This window comes from Trichechus manatus, unplaced genomic scaffold, assembly GCF_000243295.1.
Source record: "Trichechus manatus latirostris isolate Lorelei unplaced genomic scaffold, TriManLat1.0 scaffold00096, whole genome shotgun sequence".
In the NCBI taxonomy this organism is placed as follows: Eukaryota; Metazoa; Chordata; class Mammalia; order Sirenia; family Trichechidae; genus Trichechus; species Trichechus manatus.
Genome location: NW_004444032.1, coordinates 3,528,616 through 3,554,156, shown reverse-complemented (window position 1 = coordinate 3,554,156; position 25,541 = coordinate 3,528,616). Strand labels below are relative to the sequence as shown.

At 39.5% G+C, this 25,541-nt stretch overlaps 1 protein-coding gene across 1 annotated transcript in view; it reads right to left on the bottom strand.

The window, feature by feature from the left end:
* The window catches only part of DOCK4 (dedicator of cytokinesis 4), a 481,731-nt gene that overhangs the window by 224,393 nt on the left and 231,797 nt on the right, over positions 1-25,541 (bottom strand). The window contains exons 4-8 of the mRNA XM_023737032.1: positions 25,347-25,402; positions 20,167-20,263; positions 16,186-16,334; positions 11,511-11,595; positions 3,679-3,830 (exon numbers count right to left, since the gene is read on the bottom strand). Coding sequence (XP_023592800.1) covers positions 3,679-3,830; positions 11,511-11,595; positions 16,186-16,334; positions 20,167-20,263; positions 25,347-25,402 — 539 coding nt within the window. The remainder of the gene's footprint in view (positions 1-3,678; positions 3,831-11,510; positions 11,596-16,185; positions 16,335-20,166; positions 20,264-25,346; positions 25,403-25,541) is intronic.

Genomic DNA, 25,541 nt, shown 5'->3' with positions numbered 1-25,541 from the left:
ATGGTGTTTTCAATCGCCTCATATATGTGAAAGTTGGACAATGAATAAGGAAGACCGAAGAAGAACTGACGCCTTTGAATTGTCGTGTTGATGAAGAATACTGAATACACCATGGACTGCCAAAAAAACGAACCAATCTGTCTTGGAAGAAGTGCAACCAGACTGCTCTTTACAAACAAGGATGGCAAGACTACATCTCACATGCTTTGGACATGTTATCAGGAGGGCTCAGTCCCTGGAGAAGGACATCATGCTTGGTAAAGTATAGGGTCAGCGAAAAAGCGGAAGACCCTCAACGAGAGGGATTGACACAGTGCCTGCAACAATGGGCTCAAGCATAACGATTATGAGGATAGCGCAGGATGGGGCAGTGTTTCGTTCTGTTGTATGTAGGGTCGCTATGAGTCAGAACCAACTCGACAACAGCTAACAACAACAGAGGAAGTGTGAGGCCCTAGTGGCGCAGTGGTTAAGAGCTCAGGTTGCTAACCAAAAGGTTAGCAGTTCAAATTCACCAGCTGCTCCTTGGAAACCCTGTGGGGCAGTTCTACTCTGCCCTATGGGGTCGCTATGAGTCAGAATCGACTGGATGGCAACGGTTTTTTTTTCCCCAGAGGAAGTCTAAAGGAGCCCTAGTAGTGGCACAGAGGTGAAAGCATTCAGCTGCTAACCAAAAAGTCAGCAGGTCTAGCCCATCAGCCGCTCTGCATGAAAAGTATGTGGCAATCTGCTTCTGTAAAGATTTACAGCCTTGGAAACCCTCTGTCCTACAGGGTTTCTATGAGTCAGGATTGACTCAACAGTGGTGGGTTTAAAGGAAATCGGAATAATGACTGGATATGGAAATTTGATGATGTTAAGGCAATACTTTTTAGGTGGCAACCTTTTTAGAGTTCCCCTCTTTTCAAGATTTATCCTGAAATATTTACATTTAAAAATGATATGACGTCATGGATTTGTCTCAAATTAACCTGTGAGCAAAGAGCAGGATCGGGAATGGATGTGGCTGAAACAAGATCAGCCTTGAGTTGATAACTGTTGAAGTTGGTAGGGAATACATGAGTATTCATTACACTATTTTATTTTTGTGTGTGTATCTGAAATTTTCTAAAACACAAAGTTGAAGAAAGAAATACATACAGATTTTAAAACACCCACACATTCAACACTGCATCCATTGTAGGTATAAGAAGAAACAAAACAATGCCTCAAAATCATCTTATATTTACGATATAAGATCTTTTGCTGAGAAGATGCAATTACTCTACACTGATTAGCTATGTCACGTGGAATGAGGGAAGCAAGAACTGTCACCAGTTTCAAGATGAAGGAAAAGACAGGGTAAGTGACGGGGTCAGGGAGGCAGCAATCAACCGCAAAGATGAGAATGAAGCCAGTCCTACAGCCTCTACCCAGGGGATGCTGCCTCTCTGCTATTGGCAGCTTGAACCAAACCTACTTATAGCAAGGGCTGAAAACCCCCTAACAGAAAAAGACCTCTGTGCTGCCTGAGACCACTTCATGTAAATAAATCTGAGATTTTTCCAAACACCTAGTAAGCATATATTTTCATTCTCATTCATTCTTCTGCCCATCACTTGGGTGGTGATCGCATGTTTGAGAGGTGATAGCCAATGGCCAAACTCAGCAACTGGAAGTGGGGGGGAGGAATTCAGGCTGGATTCTCCCCAGGGTTGCTACAGGTCAGGTGGGTTATGGGAGAGTGAGTGAGACAGAGACAGAGTGAAAGAGAGAGAGAATGGTGAGAGAGAGAAAGAGTGTGTGTGTGTGTGTGTGTGTGTGTGTGTGAGACAGACTGCATGTGTGCATGCGTGAAAGAGAATAAGAATGGAGAGGGACAGTGTGTACGTATAAGCGAAAGAGAGAGAACGAGAATGGTGAGAGAGGGAGTCTGTGTGTGAGAGAGAGAGATCGAAAAGCAGACCAAAGTAGGCAACTGTGGTAGCCCAAACAGATTAGAGAACAAGAAAAAGGTCCAGCCCCTGGCCTGAGCTTGGGAACCACAATGCCAACATTTTGGGGATCCTGCACCCAGTCTATTTTCCTGTTTTCACCAAGTAAATAGAAATATGGCAAGAAGAACTAAATAGGACATTTCAAAAAATGTATAACAAGACAAAACTGAGAGACAAGCTAATACTAAATGTCACATTCATGCAATTTAAATATTAGTGGCAAAGGGGAATTTGTATTCCTCCAAAACTTTAGCTTAATAGGAACAAGCAAAAGAATGACCTCATTTCCTGCTTTTACATTCCACATAGTTTGTTGAATATGTTAAAGAGACCATATAATATGCAGATAATGCTATAAAGATTTTGTTAAACTAAACTAACCGTCAACCAAGCTCTCCAAGCCATGCTCCAGTATTAAGCAGATACTATTTCTCTAAATAATGTTTCACGTTTCTAAAGCAAGTGTTGAGCTGTAAGCTGGATCAGTTTTTCATGACTTTAACTTCCCTTTTTAGTAGTGTTGATTTATGAAGGGGGAAAGGTCTTCTAACGCACTGATTCATTCCTCCAACAGTGTATAAAGTAGATTTTGAAACTATATTACTATTGTTAAGTCCACACCTCATAAAATTCTCTCCTTGCTGCTCAAAATCATTGTCTTCTAAATTTTAGGGACATAGTTTATAAAGAAATAGAAAATCCACTTCCTAGTAGGTAACGGCTAACATATACATTAATTCACCAAAAATAGTATGGCCACGAGTGCATTAAAAATAAACTTCACAAATATTTCATAGACAAAGAAACCCATTTTACCAGAAAAGAAATACTACAAAGATTATTCTGTGTTTATATAACAACATATTTGACTAAGTATTGCTTAAAAATGATCAGCACCTGTTTTAATAAGTAAAGCCTTTTTTTTTTTCCCCTAAAGTATGGAACAGTTTGGTCACTATGTATACTTTGTGTAATACAACTTTAATTCAAAATTTAAGTAAAATTATTAATTTAAAAAATGGCATGCTCATCTTTAAAACAAACATAAAAAACTGAAAATATAAAAAAAGTCTCAACAAGAACTGAGACTTTTGGATAACAGCTATAACACTCACTTTAAGTCTTTTCCTAGTATTGAAAGTTTGCCAAAGGGAACCACACGAGAAGTTTAAGATTCAGAGAACAGATAAAAAAAAAAAAACATGTGATAACTATCATTTCACAGCTCTAAAACCTTAGTGGAAAGCTTTTCGAGTATTTCACAGTCTCTCAGCATCATTTGTTGCAGGCAATGTAACAATAATGTAATTGCTGAAAATTTCAAAAATACAGTTTGTTAACCTTAATAAACAAGCAAACAAACCTCAGACTTACAGATACTATGACTTTCTTACATTATACAAAACATCAAAATACAAAACAATTCAAACAAATAAAAGCGCCTTACTTTCATTCAATAATAATTACTGTGATTCTATAGCCCTTTGGAAATTTTCAAAGAACTTTTGTATGCATCATCTCATCTAATCCTCATGGAACTCTCTAGAGGGTAGGCAGCTTAGAAACTCACAGAGTTATACAGATGAGAATATTGAGGCTGATAAAGTGACTTGTCCAAGGCCAAATATCTCAATGCTTGCAAATCACAAATATCTACCATTCCAACGCTGAGAAATTCAAGTCCTGTCTCCACTGCACTTACCTGATTGGTCGGTTCTCTTTACTATCGAAGAGTGAGAAGATGACTTCCAGTTCCTCTCCCAGGTTGGAACACATGAGGCTCTTCATCTGCACAAAGAGGTGATGGCTGCTGGCCTGCACGGGGGTATCTTTCTTCCGATGCCGATGCTCCATCTGAATGACAACCCCCCCAACAAAGAATGATCAGTTTGGACTGAAGAAAATAATTGAATTCCATGAACTAGTTAGCCATGGTGTGATTATTATGTCCTGCGCAATACTTCCTTTGCTTATGGATTCAGTGTCTAGTTGGATGTTAAGTTCCAAATTTTCTTCCAACTTTTTAAAACAAAAAACTATGAAGTCAGTATATCATCAAGGACTCCTGTTTTAAGAAAAAGTTTAAACTCATTAATCGTAGGATGACATGAACTTACTGAGTAGATTGAGGCAGCAAGAAGTTCAAAGGATTCTGTTGTTCCCTTATCAACTCCCAGGAAGAGAACAAATAGTAGTCATATTTTTTAAAAAATCAGACTAAATTATACCTAACTGATCATTCCATTGATGTTAGCTGAACAATACAGCTATGACTTTGCATTTCTTGTAATTAAAAGTGCTTTTAAATTATACTAAATTGGAAAAATTTGGTAATTTTTCTGAGACAGGCTGGGGGAAATGATATCAAACCACTAAAACAAGAAAATGCTTCTAACTTGCTGTGGAGCTATAGGGAGGCTGACCCAGGAAAACCAGTGAGGTCTCAAGGTAGGAATATGTCCATCTCTCATTCCTGTCCTCAATACAGTCAGCTTGGGCTGCACTTGGGAAGCAGGACCAGAAGTGAGAGTTCCCACAGTTTGAGGGAGGAAAGGAATCACCCATGATTCCAGGGCTGAGGAGAACATGAGGATGATCACTCATTCAACATATATTTGCTAAATATCTATTACGTGCCCAGCACTGGGAATACAATGATAAGTAAAAACAGAAATGGCCCATGTTCTCATGGAGTTTACATCTACTAAGGGGAGCAAAAGGAGTCCCGATGGTGCAATGGTTAAGTGTTCAGCTGCTAACCAAAAAGTTGGCTGTTCGAACCCACCCAGCAGCTCCATGGGAAAGAAGACCTGGCGACTTGCTCCCATAAAGATTACAGCCTAGGAAACCCTACGTGGCAGTTCTGCTCTGTCCAATAGGGTCGCTGTAAGTCAGAATCAACTCAACAGCACACAACAACAACAACAAGGAGAGCAGACATCAAGAAAACGGTCACAAATACAGATTTCAAACTGCAACTGTGACACATGGAGAAAAAGAACCAGATTGTCACAGGAGTCTGTAATGGGGGATCTGACTTGAGTCTGGGCAGTTATAGAAGGCTTCCTACAACAGTGACACTTTAGCCAACAGCTAAAGAATGAGCAGGAATAGGATGGTGTTTCTCAAACTACTTGCAGTAAAGGACCAGGATGTTTTCCCCCCAAATCTACTGAAGACTGACACTTTGATAAAATACAAGAGAAATGTCATGACAGTGTCAAGTTGCTATGAAAGTTTATAACCATTTACTCTCAATTTCTGTACTTGGTCAGTTATAAACAGTTGACAGCCCAGCAGTTCTTGGACAGCACTGAGCACTGACTCAGGATTTGGGTAGAAGGAAAATCATCTGCAAAGGCCTGTGTATTAACAGGACAGTTGCTAGAACATGGATGATTTTTTCTTTCATAACACAGACAATTAATGAGGTCACTTTTCTTGGCTCACTTGACAATTAAAAAAAAAAAGGATTTTAATTCCACAGTAATGGAGCCATGTCCTTTGCTGGGAGCCAAGGTATATGGTAATAGTCTAATCCCATTTCTACATTAGACATCTTTTTAAGTACAGTTCTGTAACTACTGACTAACTGGCCAGCTCTTGAAGGCAAAAAATGTTACCCAAGTTGTAAAAACAGCAGCATAAAACCACCACAAATTTTTCATGCTTTTAATCTTTAATTTGAACTAAAAGTAAACAGTGAAAAAAAGGCAATTAACCAAATGTATCTATAACCACTGTATCCTCAACAGGTACACTGAACATCTCTCTTCAAAATTGGTGGGTAAGTCAATTTTTAAAAAGTACATCTCAGCATTGTGGTGTGTTGGGAATAATTACTAAAAAAAATCCTAAACAAACAAACAAAAACATAATTCTGGTTTGTTTTTCATGAAGGTTGCTCTATTCTGTGCTTTAAAAAAAAATGTATGGCAAAAGAAGTAGCCTACATTCATAAAATTATATCTCTTCAACTTGCAAAGAAGCTTTTTTCCCCCCCAGAAGTGATCATTTATTTACTGATTTACTTAAAGTTCAGGGTAACATAGCACAAGCTACTCTGAAGAAATGACTACTAAAGGTTAGAGCTGGAGAAACAGTTGCCAAAACCTTCTGTAAGGAACAGATCTCCAAGAGGTATCTGCTCTGTACTTTGAACAGCGTGAAGTTCCCAGCACCAGTCATGACAGTCACTAAAAACTGAGGGAAAAGATTAGCTTCCTTACTCGTCCGTCAGGCAAAAGATCCAATAAATCTAGATCAGTGGTTCACAACCCTGGCTGCACTTTAGAATCATCAAGAGAGCTTTTAAAAAATACTTATGCCCCTGTCCTATCCCAGAACAATTAAATTAGAATTTCTAGGGGACGGGGGTACAGATATTGGAAGTTTTAAAAGCTCCCCAGGTGATTCTAATGTGCAATGAGGGTTGAGAGAATCACTGGTCGAGATTATATGCAGAGAGGTGGAAGTCACAGCAGATGGAACACTGCGTTGCTGCGTCTTTCATATATGCAGTTATTGCTTGGAGCCTTTGGTCTTCGCATGCAGCCTAGTTATATGCCCACCTGATTCTGCCCTTTGTACACGTGACACAGGTCCCTACATCTGAGCACACTCCTGACATGGAAGTCTCACCTCTCCTCTCACCCACAATGGATTTGGACATAAGTAGGTTAAGGCTACTTGCTTATCTCTTGGTAATTCACTACTTTGAGGAACTGTTAAAAATATCTTTGTCAAATATTATTGTGATAATAAAATTTAAAAGGCATGTTTACACTTCAAGAGCTATAATTTGGCAGCTATATTACATAGACAAAAACCTATCTCCGAAATAATTTGAAATAATCACAAATGTACCTACTCATTACTCTAAACATGCTTAGAGTTTCACTAGAGCTTTGATTAGGGAAAGAAACAAACCCATTTCAAAGATTTGTGTAAGTGGCTCAAATTTTTAATTCTCATATGACACACTCATTACTGGATAAACAGTTTGTACCAGGGTTTCTTAACCTCAGCACTACTGACAATTTGGGCTGGGTATTTCCTTGTTGTAAGAGGGCTGTCCTGGGCTTGTAAGATACTTGGCAGCATCCCTGGCCCTACCCATCAGATGCCAGTAGCAAGCCCCATCCCTGGAGTTATAACAACCAAAAATGTCTTCAGACATTGTCAAATGTCCCCTGGGGGCAAAACTGCCTCTGGTTTAGAAACACTGGTCTACACACTAAAGATCACAAAGCAAGAAGCTAACACCACCTTATTAAACCATGAAACATTCCTACATGAATACTCTACAGGCACACATAACCAGAGAATCCAGCTAAAAAGGTTTTCTTTATTTCTAGAAGGATTCAGAGCTTCTCTGTGGCACTAAACCAAGCTTTTCAAGTGGACATATGTTAACACTGTGAGATTTAGCACTTTTTACTGCTTAGATGAACACAATTAGGTGAGAAAGATCTGCTAACAGGACCATGAAAAATCTAAAGCAAGACATTTTTTTCTAATGATGCCATATGGATTTAGTAAGATGCAAACACTTGTGTTTCAAATATGACACTGAGAAGAAGTAGTGACTAAAGGAAGAGAAGCAGCAACAATTAATCAAACATGCTTTGTTGGGGCATTTCATCCCCATGCCATGATCCTTCATCCATAAGTGACAATAAATAGCTAAAAAAAAATAAAAAAATTCAGTGATGGTGCCTTCCAACTGTCCTTGGTGAAATCAATATAGTCAGTCACTTTCATGTTGCACAGAAAAAGCCAACGGCTATAGTGAATCTCATTATTGTTAGGCCAAGATACCAAAAAAAGTTGAAAAAGCAGCTGTCTTAAGGAAGAAAGCGTGTCCTTCTGAAACTTAGAATCATTTGGGCTTTTCTTTGGCTACAGCCTGTACTCTAGAAATAGTAAAATGCAACTACTTTCAAGGAACATTTAATTTTTACATAAAATTATGTTTTATTTTCCCTATTTTTAAAATGAAGACTTTGGACTAGGGTTTGAGCTGTAAAATCCTTAACCTCCCCTCAACCTTCCCTTTCCTGGCAATGGCAGGCATTGCTAATCAATTACAGCCCAAATGAGACCCCAGAATCTTGTCAATATACCACTCCAAGTAGCCACTATCCACATTTGGAATATCCAGAAGAGAGAAAATCAATTTGCCACTCCATATAAAATGTTAAATAAAAACAAAACAAAACAAAAAAAAACGAAAAACCCAGAGACAAAATTGTCTATACACAAAATTGAACTAGGAAAATTATGATGTATTTGTGGAAGACATTGTTAATTGCTTATCAAATATTTGACATTCTCAGCTAGATACGGGGATATGACTATTTTATGTTCGAACAATGAAATGTAAGGGCAAGTGTTATGTGGAACTTCCAGGAAGGCTCATTAAAGTACTGAATCACCTGAAAGAAAACTTTCTCCTTCCTACTGCCTGAGTGCAGATGTAATGTCTGGAGCTCTTGCAGCTATACTGTACATTGAGGTGTCCTTGATGATTAAAGCCATGTACTGCATATAAGCCTCTATCTCTTTTGACACCATGAAATCACATGCAAGACTACAATTTTCTACGTCTGGATTTGTGTCTTCTGAGAGTGAAATAAACTTCTATTACATCTAAGCTTATATTATTTATTTATTTCATTAAACACGGTCAAACTTAAGATTTAGCATCAATTATTATTACCGCCATACCACCTTGCCTCTCCAATATGTATGAAATAAAGATGAGAAAGGAGCAAATATCAACAGAATTCTTAGGTGCTTTGCAAACATTACCAGAAAAAGGTACCAGAGAAAGGCATTTTACTTGCATTTCTTACTTAATCTTCATAACAAACATGATAGGTATTATTCCCCTATGAAATTAAGGCTCAGAAAGATTAAGCAATAAATCTAAGATCACAGAGCTGGACAAAGGAAGAGCTAGAATTTAAATCCAGCCGTTTGGATCCAAAATCCATGGTATTTTCATTATACCTAATGACTGTTAAAACACTAACTACCCAAGAAAAGATTTACACACAGAAAAAAAACAATCTTTGATGGTTACGAGGGTGGGGAGGGGTGGAGAGGGAAAATCACTAACTAAATAGAAGACAAGTTAACTGTGGTGAACACAAAGACAACACAATATAGGGGAAGTCAGCACAACTTGACCAAGGCAAAGTTATAGAAACTTCCTAGACACATCCAAACACCTTGAAGGACCGAGTTACTGGAGCTGAGGGCTGAGGTCTTGGGTGTCATCTAGGTCAACTGGCATAATATAGTTCATAAAGACAATGTTCTACATCCTACTTTGGTGAGTGGCATCTGAGGTCTTAAAAACTTACTAGTGGCCATCTAAGATACATCTATTGAACTCATCACGTTTGGAGCAAAGGAGAATAGAGAAAACCAAAGACACAAGGAAAATATTAATCCAAAGGACTGATGGACCACATGAACCACAGCCTCCACCAGCCTGAGTTCAGAAGAACTAGATGGTGCCCTGCTAACCATCACCAACCACTCTGACAGGGATCACAGTAGATGGTCCTGGACAGAGATGGAGAAAAATGTAGAACAAAATTCAAACTCCCAGAAAAAGACCAGACTTACTGGTCTGACAGAGACTAGGGAGCCCTGAGACTATGGTCCCCGGACACCCTGCTAACTCAGAAGTGAAGCCACTCCCGAAGTCTACCTTTCAGCAAAAGATTAGACAGGCCTACAAAACAAACAATAACATGTCTGAGGAATGTGCTTCTTAGTTCAATCAAGCATATGAGATCAAATGCCCAACACCTGCCCAAAAGCAAAGATGAGAAGGCAGGAAGGGACAGGAAAACTGGCCAAGTAGACACAGAGAACCAGGGTGGACAGGGAAACGGTGAGAGTGGTGACACATTGCAGGGATTGCAACCAATGTCACAAAACAATTTGTGTATAAATTTTTGAATGAAAAACTAATTTGCACTGTAAATTTTCACCTAAAATGCAATAATTTTTTTTTTAAAAATTGACTAAATGCTAAGTATAAAACAATGCACAAGATTATCTTGGGAATAATGAAAGAAGTTTGAGACACACTGCATACCCTGAAGAAACTTAAAATTGAATGACGAAAAGAAGGTGAGAAACGAAGTATGATGCCCATAGAATTACATAAGCTAACAACGATAAAGATGTCACAGTTTAGGATGTGACTGATGAAAAAAATCATACATCTTATATTTGTTATATAAGAAGTAGTGATGACTTTAAATGGAATACTCTTCTTTTGTTTCTTCCTCCAACTGACCTTACTATTCTGTTTAAACAGATATTCTGTTTACTGCTGATATCATAAAGGTATGTGGCATGCAACATCACTCTCAAGAAGCTCAAAGTAAAGGAAAGGAGATGGATAATACTCTACAAAAATAGAAATCATCTGAACTGACAGAATGAGGTACAGATAATCTGAACATATCCATGATTTTAGGAAAGAATGGAAACCAGTATTAAGAACTGCCTTCTCACCAGTCCTGATGATTTCTTTTCTACAATTTTTAGATACAGATCATCTTCAGATTAAGAACTCCCTCTATTCTCAGAAAAATACTGTAAGCTTAGAAAGCTCCCCAAAAAGAGGCAGGATCTTCCAAAGGATTCTATTGTTTATGATAAACACTCTTCCTAGGAACTTTCTGTAAGATGCAGTACTAACAAGATCAAAGTAAAATTATGCTTGGAGTGACTTTGCCTTTGAAAGCCCTTTTTTCCAACCACCTTCTCCAATTTTGAGTTTTTTAAGAAAGCTTAGCTTATATCAAGAGATCAGGTAAATTTCACATAAGCAGTATATAAAGTAGTAAGAACATAAGGCTGAATACAATGTAGATTGGACCAGATTTGGGGGACATAGACACTAAGTCAAAAAAGTGGACCTTAACCTACCACTTAACTAGAAAATACCTCAAGTCATACATGCTGTGATGGGCAAAATGATAAAATATTTTAGGGCTATTAACAGGCATCAGCACTTAGAAATGAACTGGGGCCAGAAGGGGTGGGGGTAAGACCAGCAGTTGGACACCAAGGAGGAGATACTTTCAACAGTCTGTGTATATCATGAAAATGGGGGTAGTGAGGAGGGTTAACAAGCAGGCGAGCAATGAGTGGATACGATTACTTACTTACAAAGTTGTCCTGAAACACAGCAGATAAACATACATGACTTGTATAAAAAAATTCAGAAAGTATAAAAATTTGCAAAAGAATCTCAAACTTCTTTGAATTTACTTTCTAGTACCTGAGAGTTGAGGGCTAACTAGAGAATGTCACTTCAGTCTGAGATGGGTAAAGTGTCTTGGTACTATATTAAGGGCATGGTCACCTTAGCTCTCAATTCTCTTTACTCTCTCCAATTTAAACCTGGAACATCCTGTTCTTATAAAATCAAGCAAGTATAAAGCATGCCATGGAAACCACAAAATTAGCAGTGAGGCTATGAACCAAGTTTCCTATACTTACCAGTCGGTAGAGCTCAGTAATGCTGATGTCCTCCGGATCCACCATTGAATACTCTTTCCTAGGCACCAGGTCTAGTCCCAGTTGTCTAAAACATAAAGTACAAAAGTTTACAAAGAGAAAAGTGACCTTTATAGGATACATTAAAATTGATTATTTTACCACATTACCTTGCATTTAGATGTATTACCCACCATGTTTCTCTCACTCATACTTTAATCTCATATTACTTGTTACCATAGTTGAGGCAGTCAACATAACTAAGGCTAGACACTGGGAACAGCTTCAGAAACAGATGACTAAGGCAGGCAAATTACAGGTCAGTTTGACACTGCCCCTGGGGGCCTTGGCACCATATAGTGGGGAGTCTTCAGTGCCCTACAAATTATCACCAGAGAAACCCTTCCACATTGGAGTGGAGTGGGAATTAGAGCTGGGCCTAATTTGGTTCTGGAAACTGAAGTTGAGGAGAGGCAAGTGTGACCTTTAGGATTTGACCTGGCACCAAAACACCTGGTTATATCCAGAGTCAACACGTTTCTAATGTGATTCTCTGGCAACATGGTGCCTGGTCCTCATTCATGGGGTGTTCTGAGTACGTTATTAGGAGAAACTTGGTAAGGTAGGGAACAGAAAGTAGGGCAGCATAGTCCTAGGCCAGGGATGGCAAAAAGGTTTAACCTTTGTGTCAGCCTTCACTGTGGCTGACACATGGGCTGCTGTGCTAAGAAGTATTAAAAGGTTGTATCTAGTCTCAGAGGGATCAGGTAAGGTTATCAATTCACGGGGTCTTACATGGACAGAGTAAAATGAGTCTCATCCTGTTCTGGTCAGTTTTCCACCACTGACCATGGTAACACTCCTCACCAAGGCACCCACTGTACAATGCTGATATCAATTCCACATAATTCTCTTCATTTCCTTAAACACACATGACCATTCCAAAGGTCCCACAATTCCTTTGTGATGCCCTATACATCAAAGCCAAGGTACTCACTCTCGACCAGACTCCTCTCATTACCACACTCTGCATTCTCACGCTTAATCCTTTGAGGATAATTTATTCTAGATCCCTTTCACAACATCACTCTTTCTCTGCTGGAAGGTAGCTGACCTTCTCCCCTTCCAGAGTCACACCTGACTGGCCCACAGGTGGGCACCTAAGGACAATCATCTATGGACTGGCTAGCAGCATATGATTGGTCTGGTGTAAAACACTCAGTCCAAACCAGGATAATAGATATTGGCACCGTCAGTGAGACTCCTTTGAGAACTTGAACTTGGAAATTTATAAAGCATCAGCTTTGTGGTACAAGGAAAGAAAAGATAGGTGAAAGGTGGCTGATTTACACCACTGCAGAATGAGTGAATGAAGATCAACTCTGGCTGTGGAGTCTCTAGAGTAGGTGCGGGGTCCAGAACCTTCCATGAGTCTCTGCCCTGTGAGTTCCTTTCTCCCATAGGGTTTGATCGTTCAACTTCCACTGGGTTCCTGGGAGTCCTGTCCATTTATAGAAAGTTTATTCGTTTCAATAATTCTTAGGTATATCCTTATCAGGAGCCCTGGTGGCACAGTGATTAAGTGCTCGGCTGCTAACCAAAAGGTCAGCGGTTCAAATTCACTCTGCTGGAGAAAGATGTGCCAGTCTGCATCTGCAATGACTTACAGTCTTGGAAAACCTATGGGGCAGTTGTACTCTGTCCTATGAGTTGGGATGAACTTGATGGGAATGGGATTTTTTTAGGTATATTCTTAGGATAAACCACCCACTGTTTGAGGTTTCTTAGGTCACAGAACAGGAGCAGGGCAGTACTTTACAAAGAAGAAGAAGAAAAGCGACAAGGAGAGACAGGACAAGATAGAAGGAGATCACACTGGATATTGGAAGCTAGAGGAGGGGGAACAAGTTTTCATATCAACTCAGTCACTAAACTTCTCTAAGATATGAAGTAAGGCCATTGAAAAGAAAGAATGAACTGATTCCCTCCCCACCCCGTATCATCTGAGCAGGAAGGGCAAAGACACTACAGGCCTCTATGCGGAGAAAGATGAACCATTATTTTAACTCTGTCCAAGTTCTCAGGTGAGCCCACTTCTTCTGCTGACCCCATCAGAGAACAAGCTTCCCACATCCTCTAGAAGAGGGCTTCCCTTCATCACTCCTCAACCACTTGATATACAACTTGAGATTCAACATGTTCTTGTTGATTTTTATTTTTGCTGTTGATTTGTGACTTAGGAGATTCCATGTGTTACAGAGTAGAACTGCTCCATAGAGTTTTCTTGGCTGTAATCTTTACAGAAGCAGATTGCCCAGCCTGTGTCTTCCACAGTGCTGCTGGGTAGATTCAAGTTACCAACCTCTGGGTTACCAGCTGAGCACAAACTGTTTGCACCACCCAGGGACCTTAACATTGAACACATTCTTAATTAATGTTCATCCAGAGTTCTACTAACCCACTGCCGTTGAGTCAATTCTGACTCATAGTGACCCTACAGGACACAGTAGAACTGCCTCATAGGGCTTCCAAGGCTGTAAATCTTTACAGAAGCAGACTGTCACATCTTTCTCTTACAGCGCAGCTGGTGGTTTCAAACCGTTAACCTTTCAGTTAGCAGCTGAGTGCTAAACCACTGTGCCACCAAGGCTCCTTAGAGCTCTACTATATGCTGACAAATAATTCTACAGGACAATTTAGTATAGTTTAACACACAAGGAAATTATCTTAATCCGCTTTCCATTTAGCAAATTTATACTTAAAAGAATGGAATAAGGTAGCTACATACTCCGTATGCTGCTAAGTCATTTTTAAATGAGCAGTCAAAAAAATTCAAAGAAAGCAGAATCAGAGCTCAGAAAATTCACGAATTTGAGGATGATCTAAACAGCTCATTTTCACGCATCAATGTTTTACCAACTTACCAAAAATTACCCACAGACCTATCCATAGTACAAGCTGGGACTCAGTCAAAAACTGAGTCATGATTTAGTCATAATTAATGTTTTTCACTTCTTCCCCTTTTCCTTCTGCCATCGTATTCCTTCTAAAGTCTGGAAAAGTATTATCTTCTTGCCTGTTCTATCTTTCTGTTATTCTTGATAAGCTAACTTCATCCAACTTTCTTCTTAGTTACAAACTAGTACTTTAAATGAGGACCACCATCATGGCTAAGAGTCAACGATAAAAACTCACGGTATTTTCAAGGTAATAAATATGTGAAAGAACACTCAAACAGTCTTCAGGTCTACCCCCCACAGTACTCTCCATAGCACACAGCAGGACTGGAAGTTCACTGGCAAATCTAATCTCTCAGGAGGCACTGTATGTTTTGGATCATACTGCCCTGGAGCTGAAAGGGCCCTTGAGCTTCCTCTGGTTCAACTTATTCCTTTGACAGATGAAGAACTAAAGTCAAGGAGGGCTCATGAATTTGCCTCAGGTCTTAAAAAAAGCAGCATTCTTAGCTCAATGCTCTTGTTACCACTCCACACATACACTTATTTTATTCTAGAATGAATCTTCTAGAGATAAATAATGTAGGGCTACCTTATCTATTGTTTGTAAAAACATGAATGGCACAACTTACTCAGAAAGTACCAGAAGGACTCTGGGTGAGATGAAGGTTTAAAATTATTAGTTGGTCCATGTATTTGTATTTGTGGTAAGTAACATCTTAGCAGGAATCAAAACTGACTTCTGATAAAGCAACTTCCTGTGGTTAGGGGAAGTGGCACTCTAGTTTCAAGTCAGTTCTACCACATTCAGTAAGAGGCAGATCTCTCGGTGGCGCACCTCCTGTCGTTTTCTCCTTTCCTATCTGCTTTTCTCTTACTCTCCTCCCCCAAGACCCTTTATAGGTCCAAAGAGCAAGTGCGGATTTGGGGAAGAGGAAAGGAAGGGAGGATATGGCCACATAGGATACTGAGGGACCATTTTGTTTCCTTAAACTTAAACCTTATGCAAGCATAGAATCATAGTCAAAGTTGGCTTACTCCATTTTCTCACCCATATATAAATATTCAAATTTAGTACAAATATCAACCTTGGACAGAGTTTTCAGAGATGAGATTTACTACTTAAAGTGTTCGGCTGTTATTTTAAATTAGTCACTTTCAGTTTTATTTAAAAGTAAATCTCGATCAAGAATAGCCTTTTACTGAGTTCCTGCAAGCAGCTCCTCAACGTGGCTAATATGTAGCACAGGACTACTCAGGGCAATAATCAAAGCCCCACTGGTGCATGTGCCATAAGACTTTTAACAGAAGTGTTAACATTTCCATCTCCCTCTGCTGACCTATTGCCATGAGAGAGAAGACGTATTGTTAAAAGCAAATGCACATGTCAAACCTATGGCCTGTTTAAAAATAAGACCCATTTTAGCAAAAGCCATATCTGATGGATGTCCACTGTGAACATTTCATTTTCTGTGAGCACGACCACATTACAAGACCACACAGGGCACTAGCGACCAAACCACATGATGGGGCCTACACCAGCCCCAGGGGAGGTGGTTCTTGGCCCCATCAATGCCAGTTTGCACTAAGTTCCCAAAAGAGGAAAACTGGAAAAGCTCCATATGGTTTCTTCTGGAGATGTTACTAGCACTGGCTAATGCCTGTGTCACTTCTGTTGTGTCCACCCACCATGGATGGCCCCTGCAATGGCTGGTACTCACTCATTGCCCCAGTCAAGGCGGGCAGTAATGTGGCGCTTCACGTCCTTCATGCGGTCATGGGTAAGGTGGCCCACCAGCACCTGCCGCCGCAGATCCAGGATTTCATTCATGATGTGCCACAGCCTATGGAAGAGATCACCTTCGTTTCTCTAGAAAACATGCAAATGGAAGATTTTGGTAGTCAGTTCCCATACTGAATGGCGGGGTAAACAAAGAGGAAGGAAAGAAGACAACTCCTGGTGATCTCCCATGTGCTTGCCACTCTATACAGAGTTTCCTTTAATAGACTCACTCTACTGTTCTGTCACTTCTCATTTTTTACTCATGTTATACACTCCTATACAAATCATTAGAAGGGTATGGTAACAGAACACTTTGTAACTACCTGTTCAATGTCTATATTCTCCATTTGGCTATAAGCTGCCAACAGCCATGGCTGTGTCTGTCCTGTGTAGCCCCAGCAGCCAGTGAATGAATGAATATCTTGATTATAGGTATTTGTTTTTGTGTACCTTGAGGGGTGGGTACTGTTTAGGTCATACAGAAGAATAAGCAGGGAAGATCAAGAAAACACTTGAGGAAGTCAGTGGTCAAAAGGTAAGATTCACTTGAGCAAAAGAAATTACATAAGGAAGGTTATAAAATAAGTCAAACCTCATGCAGCAAAGGAGAGAGCCGGCATCCTTTTGAACTGACTGTCACAGTGAGGAAGTCATGTGCCCTGCTCTTAGGGAAAGCATTCTGCAGTTGGTTGTCTAGTAGAATGGTCTTTACTTTCTAATGCTGTCACCTCTAGTGTTTATATTTAAGAGAATACTGAGATGAGAAGGAAGAAAGATCCTGTATACAAATGAGAACCAGCTGCTCAGCCTCCTCACGTAGGGAATGAAAACCAGGGGTGGCAGGGGCATTGACATACCGCAGGCCTAGCAAGCACACTTGCCTGAGGAGTGTATAAAAATAGCCCATATCTGGTGTGACATCGAGTCATAATATTATGATTCTTTAAAAACTGGACAGGTATGAAAACTATATAAGAATGTGAAAAATGCTTCTGATTTAGTGTGAAATGAAAAGAATAGGGTATAACATTAAACACCTGATTAAAACAATATCTAAAAAATCCTGCAATATGTAAGAAATGTAACAAAAGTTAACTGCAAATATTTTGGTGTTTTATAAAATGAGTGAGTTTTTACTTGCCTTAAAATGGAAACAACACAGGTTTTGGCAGTAGTAGATCTAAATTTAGATTCCAGCTTTACTACTTAGCATGGACCCCTAGATCAATATAGAAATGAATTTCCTTGATAAGATGGGAGAATAAAAATTACCTGGCAAAGCCCTAATGAAGAAATATGTAAAATACCCAGCCCAGGGCCTGTACATCCATCCATAAAAGATGGCAGGTGTATTTCTCCTAAACTTTCTGTGGTTATATTATATTCTTAATTAGCTTTAAAGAATACTATTTAGGCCCTTACCAATGAGAATAAAAAGAGCAACCAGCATTTCTCCAGCCCTGTGCTTATTGCTCACAACTTACAAGATATTGCCCTCATCTACCATCTTCCAGTAGAGAACGCAGGTACCTTAAAACTGTTGGAAAAGAACATGGACAGTACCTCAAATACACTCAAGCATGACGAACCTGACCCAAAACATTTGGCACATACAGGTCAAGAGAAACCAAAAGGTCTGACACGGCCAAGGTGGGCTAATTCCTAATCTAAAAAATCTTATCTCTCCAGGCCAAACTTTGCGTTTGTTCCCAATATAGCTGACTACCATGCCAGTAGCCAGGGAAACTTAAATATCTCTTTCTCACTCCTCAGGACACCAGTAGGAAAGGAGGCTACTCCTAGAGTTTACAACAGATACATTTTCAAACCAACTGTATCCCCAAAAACAGATGCTCACAACCTCGAAAGCAGGCAAAAACAACTAGATAAGGCAGAGTCAAGAGGAAATTCAACTTTGTGTTCCACAAGGAGCTACATAAAAGGAAAAGTGCTAGCACTCTAGTTCATCTAATGGACAATGCGTACACTGCATTATTTTTATAACTCTTACACTGGGCATTTAGGGTGCAGTGCTTTGAACCTTTCAGATAGTTTCTTTGTCCATGGTAGTGCCATGCACATTGTTATTTTAACTGAAATTAAGCTTGAATTTTTATTCTTTTCAATCCAAATTAAAAAAAAGAAGAGAGAGAGCTCTATACGTCCTCTGCAATCTCCCAGCTGGGGGCCCTTGAAGTCACAGTTATCTTGACTGCATTTACTTCATTTGGGCAAAGCTTAGACTCTACCTTTCATCTAAGATTGTCTTGTAGATTTTAGTAGCAAGTCCTAAAGCTACCACCAGCTCTAGGAAGGTGACGGTCAGAGAAACCCCAACATCAAAAAGGTTTTGTCAATCACTTTTTAAGGTTTTCTTGGCTCAGTGAAATAGCCTATTTCATTTTATATGTAACAGGCAATAAAAATGGTCATTTTGAGCCAATGTCCCTCACTCATTTGGATTTTGTGTTTGACAGTCTGTTTGTAATCATTTTGTTAGGATAAGTACAGTACACCTTTGTATTTTGAACTTTATCCGTGTCAAATGATTAAGCTAGTCTATAGATTTCTTTAAAAATGAAAGAAGAAATAGCATCCATCTTCCTCAAAACTTCACTAACTCCAAACTTTAGCATATATAATGGTTCAGAGCGATGGCATGAAAATCATAACAGAATCCCAGCTCAGTCACTTTCTGATTGCTTGGCTTAGAGAAGTATTTCACTCTCTGTGCCTCATTTTCCTCATCTGTAAGCGGGGGATGGTAATAGCTATCATTTCATTGCATGGCCATGGAATCAAATGAGATACTACATATAGAGTACTTCCCATGGGTCTTGGCACATACTAAATGTTCAATGATGTAATTACTTATAATAAATAAGTAAATAAATACATACATACATATGCCCAAAACACTGATTTTTTTTCCCAAGAAACATTCCTTTCTCTAGTATATTAAGAATATTCACATTGATTCTAGCTAAGAAGTCTATAGGATTACAATATAATAAAACATAATTTAAAACAACTAACATTATGTTGAAAGTAAATTTACTTCCCTCTGATAATTCTTAACATTCAGCAAGTCTAACACTATCCATGTAAGCCATCGTATTTGGCTAGATGCCAGAAAAATCATCTTTTATACTCCTGAGGTATAGTAAAAGAACTTTAAAACATTTGCTTAGTGAGTATGCGATTACAAGACTGTGCCTTATCAAGGTCTGTATTCCTAATGCGCTGAGGAGTACTAGTGACTTATAGCAGGTGTTTAGACATTGTTGTTAGTTGCCATCAAGTTGACTCAGACTCATGACAACCCCATGTGTACAGAGTAGAACTGCTCAGTAGGGGTTTCAAGGCTGTGACCTTTCGGAAGCAGATTGCCAGGCCTGTCTTATGAGGAGCCTCTGAGTGTGTATGAACCACCAACCTTTTGGCTAGTAGTCCAGCGCTTAACCATTTGTGCCACAACGTATGTTTACGCTTGGCTGCTAACTGAAAGGTTGGTGGTTTGAACCCACCCAGCAGCTCCGTGGGAAAAAGACTTGGTGACCTGCTCCCGTAAAGATTTCCATTGCCGTCAAGTTTCTTCTGACTCATAGTGACCCTATGGGATAGAACAGAACTGCCCCATAGGGTTTCCAAAGCTGTAATCTTTACAGGAGCAGACCGCCCCCATCTTTCTCCCGCAGAGTGGCTAGCGGGTTCAAACCACCATCCTTCTAGTTAGCAGCCGAGTGCTTAACCACTGTGCCACCAGGGCTCCTCAAAACCCTATGGGGCAGTTCTATTCTGTCACATGATGTTGCTGTGAGTCGAAATTGCCGCGACAGCACTTAACAACAACAACTCACGTTCAGATTATTTCTTAAAATACTTCTCTACTAGAATAATTATGTTAATAGTTACTTACCACATAGAGTTGTTTCCACATGGTACCCCAGTCTCTTAATGTTGATGTCATTTCTGTGATAACAGAGTCTTCAGTGGGAATAACCATTTCAAACTGTCTGTAAAATTAAGAAAGAAAAATAAAGTAGATATGCAAATATCATAGACAACAATTATGTTTTAAAGCTAGGAAAGAAAGCCTCCTTGTCATTTTTAGGTCCTGCACGCAGTAACTGGGACCTGATTGTGAACTTGTATGAGGAATGCTATGTGGGTTCTGAAAGTACAATGCCAAAACAAGCAGCAACTTCATCCAGATCAAGTTCGCACAGAGCGGTGGTGAAGAAACAGGATCAGAAGAGTTCTGCCCCAGCCATGGTTTGACCACTTGGCAGCAACTCATTTAACCTCTCGAGGCCAAAGCCCTCATCCGTAAAATGAGCACGGGACTACATAAATTCTGAAGCAACATTTGCCTTTTAAGTGCTACGATCACAGGTCTCCCAGTGAGTGAAACACTTGCTCAATCATCAGGATACGATGGCTGCACAAGGCAAACATCCAGACCAAGCTCCATGTTCTAAATAACTAGACACAGAGGTGCTGATTAAACACTCACATGATTGCATTAACACTTCCTTTTTTATTATTTGTAAATGGGGCAATGAGAAATAATTGGTACAATTAGAAATGTTATCATGTATCATACAACGTATCAAAGACTTAAGACATCAGCGATATTTGAATATCTACTCCAGAATGTTCCTATGATTAAGGTAATATATTCTTCCAATTTCCTCTCTAAGAGTCAGAAGCTGTACTGGGAAAATATTTAGCCCAACATCTAATCCGGTATTTATGGTGGTCCTGATGCTGATACACATAAGACAAAGCCGGCGCAGGGGGCAATGGAAGATTTAATTTGTCCTCTGTATCGTAGCTTTAAGGAGCTCTGGTGGCACAACAGTTAAGCGTTTGGCTGCTAACCAAAAGGTTGATGGTTGAAACTCACCCAGTGGCTCCTCTGAGAAAGAACTGATGATCTGCCCCTGTAAAGATTACAGCCTAGAAAACCCTATGGGGCAGTTCCACTCTGTCACACGAGGCCACAATGAGTTGGAATTGAATTGACCGCACCTAGCAATAACAACGACATCCTATCTTTGGCATATGATAATCTCCTTTTTCTTATCTCTGGTGTCTTTTTTTAAATTCCTTCCATTGTTGTACAGATTAAAGTGGTTAAGTGGTTTATATTACCATTGCTCCTCAAAGAAATGTTGCCAACATATTGATGGGGGATTATTCTCTTTATCTGAGTGTATTTTTCTCAAGGACAACATCTAATATGGAGAAGGTAACAGCATATTAGACACTGAACCAGATTGTTTAGATGATCAAAGGAAAATTATTTCTTAGTATGAGGCTAATAACTGCTCTGCAGTTCCTTTTTGATGTTATGTCCAAAGTGTGTATAATCATCATTTGTAAATTCTTCTTGACAGCAAATATAAGAACTAAAATCTTTCCTTGATTTCTTCACCAATGGAGTCTTGCCTCCTCATTTCATACTACTGAAAAAATACCTGCCCTGTGAATATTTTCCTTCTTTCTAGAGGTTAAACTTAGCTGAAAATATAAAACTAGGATTTAAAACTAGTGATAAAAATGAACAGTAATATATGAACTGTGACACAGACAGAACCTTTTAATAAGTCTACATACAACACCTTCAAATGGTAGTACATTTATTTTGCTTTTGAAGTAGCTGTTACAATTTAAATGATGAATATTTGGAAATGGAGATTATTAAATAATCCTAAGCAAGGTCAAGTAGGGAACAATGAATTTCCAGGGAAACTAGACATCCTACCTAACACTGAAAAGTAACACAACCTCAGTAGGAATTAAACAACACAGAAGGGGCCTCACTGTTCACAAATTATAATTTAATTTAAGGACCCTTGTCAGTCCTACTTGCTCTAAAGACCCAGGAAAAAACGTAAAAGCAATTCAGTCTCTGAGAAGTTGATTTGAGTTTTTTTCCCAACCAAAATGTAAATTTTCAAGAAGCACAAAATTGCTATTTTAGGCAAGGCAACTGTGTTCTATTAATTTCACCAAACAAAAATCAACATTCAAACAGTCTGTCTTAAGTAGTTGCCCTGGAACACATATTTTGTTCAGATCATCTGGGATGTACTTTGCAGCTATTTTATCCTGGTGGGCCATCAGGCTGCTGATCCAGTTAAAATAAGACATGTAACACCATGGTCCCAAAGAGATTCTTCTCTGGGAAAACATTCACCTGGCAATGTCGCCATTGTTCTGGGCAGTATTATGGATTGAATGTGTCTCCAAAAACGTGTGTTGGAATCCTAACCCCTATACCAGCAGATGTAATCCCACTTGGGAGGAGGGTTTTCTTTGTTATGTTAATAAGGCCATATCAGTATAAGGTGTGTCTTAATTTACTTCTGAGTGATACAAAGAGCAGACAGACACAGAGACCAACTCCCAAACCAATTGCCATGGAGTCGATTCTGACTCATAGCGACCCTATAGGACAGAGTAGAACTACCCCATAGAGGAGCACCTGGTGGATTTGAACTGCCAACCTTTTGGTTAACAGCTGTAGCACTTAACCACTACGCCACCAGGGTTTCTGACACAGAGAGAAGCCAGCACAAATGGAGGAAAAGACAGAGGCCACATGGAGATGCCAAGAAACCAAGGAACATAAGAGATACAGAAGATGAGACAAGGATCTTTGCTAAGATGAGAAAGGACAGAGAGAGACTTTCCCTTGAACTGGTGCCCTGAATTAGGACTTCTAGCCTATTAAAAAGGAGTCCTGGGGGCGCAATGGTTAAATGCTTGGTTGCTAACTAAAAAGTCAGCAGTTCAAACCCATCAGCCGCTCCACAGAAGAAAAGACCTGGTGATCTGCCCCCATAAAGATTACGGCCTAGGAAACCCTACACGGCAGTTCTACTCTGTCCTAAAGGGTCAATATGAGTCAGAATTGACTCGATGGCACACACCAACAACAATAAGCCTCCTAAACTGTGAGAACATAAATTTTTTGTTTGTTAAAGCCACCCTCTTGTGGTATTTCTGTTATAGCAGCACTAAGAAACTAAGACAAGATAAACTTTCGCTGGGTAGAATGATGTCTGAACTCTTCCTTGCTAGAATTCTATCTTGTCTCTTCTTCCGTTGCAATGTAAGACGGGGGCTAGGTGACCCTTTGCTCTGGAGAGTTGAGGGGGTTAGCATTGGACTTGGGGCAAAGCAAGCAAAGAGGACTTGGCTGCACGGGTCTGCTCAGGTTTAAGGGACAGGGATACAGAACTTTGAATTTCCACATTGCCTAGCTTAGACCTGCAGGACAGAAAGGTCAGAACAGAGTGGCTGAAGTTCCTCTGGAATGTCCTCTAGTTTACTTGAGGGGGGCTGGACAGTGTCAAACCCAGCCCAGTGGGAGAACTCCAAGAGGAGTGACAACTCGGCTAGGCTTACTTTTGCTGGATATAGTTGGACAGCATTTCTGAACAACACATTTATCTAAAAAATTCAGAGTGAAATTATGCAGTGGAAAAAGAATAGAGGGGCTCAGGCCTGTGTTTCAACAAAGGTTCTACTGTTGCCTGACCTGGGTGATCTTTGGCAAGTTACTTAAAGCCTCTGAATGTCAGTTTTCCCATATGTAGATATTGTCCATTTGTTAGTATCTAGTCTATAGAGCTGTTATGAAGATTAGAGACAAGGTATGTAAAGCCACAGTAAAACAAACAAAAAACAAACCAGTTGCTATCCTGTTGATTCTGACTCATGAGGACGTCATGTGTGCAGAGTAGAACTGATCCATAGTATCTTCAAGGCTGTGACCTTTCGAGAGCAGATCACCAGGCCTTTCTTACAAAGCAACTCTGAGTGGGTTTGAATCACCAGCTTTTTAGTTGGTAGTCAAGTGCTTCACTGTTTGCACCACCCAGGGACTCCAAGCTCCAGTAAGGGACCCTCATTATTAGTAGCAGTAGTAGCAGCAATGGTAATTAACAGTATTAGAATGAAATACCACTATTTTAAATAATTACTACTACTAATAAAAATGATAATATTGTTTAAACTAGCTGACTTACATATATAAGACACAGTGCAATAAGCGCCTAGATTCTTTAAGTTTTATTCATATAGGAAAGACTCAAAGTATTTATACCAGACTCTTAGCCACTTGCAGAAGTTCTTTCACTGAACTTGGATTTAATACTATACCTTTATTGAGAGTGGACATAAGAATTATCCATTTGAATAGCATCCTTGAACTTTTTTGGTAAAATTCAAGTTTGAAGAGACTTTACTATGTTTTAAAATGTGTTTTAAGAATTCAAATAATAAATTGCTATTTAAGGAAAAAATGCGATGCCTAAGGCTGAATCAGTATTCTTCTGTCATAAAATGAAAATTGTGCAATGATCCAATGCACATCCCTTATGACAATGGCACCAAATGTTTATGTCCAAATCCACAGCCCATTTACAATAAATGATCGGCTCACGTGAACCACATAAACAGTCAAGTTTTACTGTTTTAACTTGTGGTATGTTATTTGGATGATATGTTATCCTGACAGCTGCTTCAAGTCCTTTTGGAAATAGACTGGAAAAATGTCTAAAATGTATAAGAAATCCCAGGTAATCAATGAGCTCAACTAAACAAAGTATCATATGAACTACACTCTCCAAAGTAGAATAATGGCCTTGTGACATGGTCACACATCAAGGACATATTATGTCCATTTACAGAAAGAAACTCAAACTTGGCTTCTTATTATCAGTGGTGCATCTAGGAAATTCCTGGGTTTTGAGACTACATGATTCAACTTTTAATGGGTTTGACTGCCATGCTTCCTTAAGTAGCAAGAAACCAGAAACTCGTGCTTAAGATGAGGGTGACTCCATGATCTGTGGACAATGAGAGACCCCAGTGCCCTTTCCTGCTGCGTCCAGCGCTCACAGACATGGTTTTCAATTCTCTCCACCAACTGCCTTACTGCCATATATCTTTATCAAACAACTCAGACAATGGTATGATCTGCTTACAGTACATTTTTCAAGACAATTACTAAGCCTTTCAAATGCCAAAATAAGCAATGGTCCTGTGAAAATTCTCCAACTGTTAATAAAACTCATTTCTTACCCTTTGTTCTTTACGGAGGCATTTTTCAAGTGAACATAGCTGGAAGGAAATATACCCTGGAAGGAAAAACAAAAGGTTATGGTGCTAGCTATCTGTTACGGCTGGGCTGGTTTCACAAGTCATATGTATGAAACACAACCACACAACTATAATAATGCTAGGAATAGGAAAAACATCTCTACCACATTATATAGG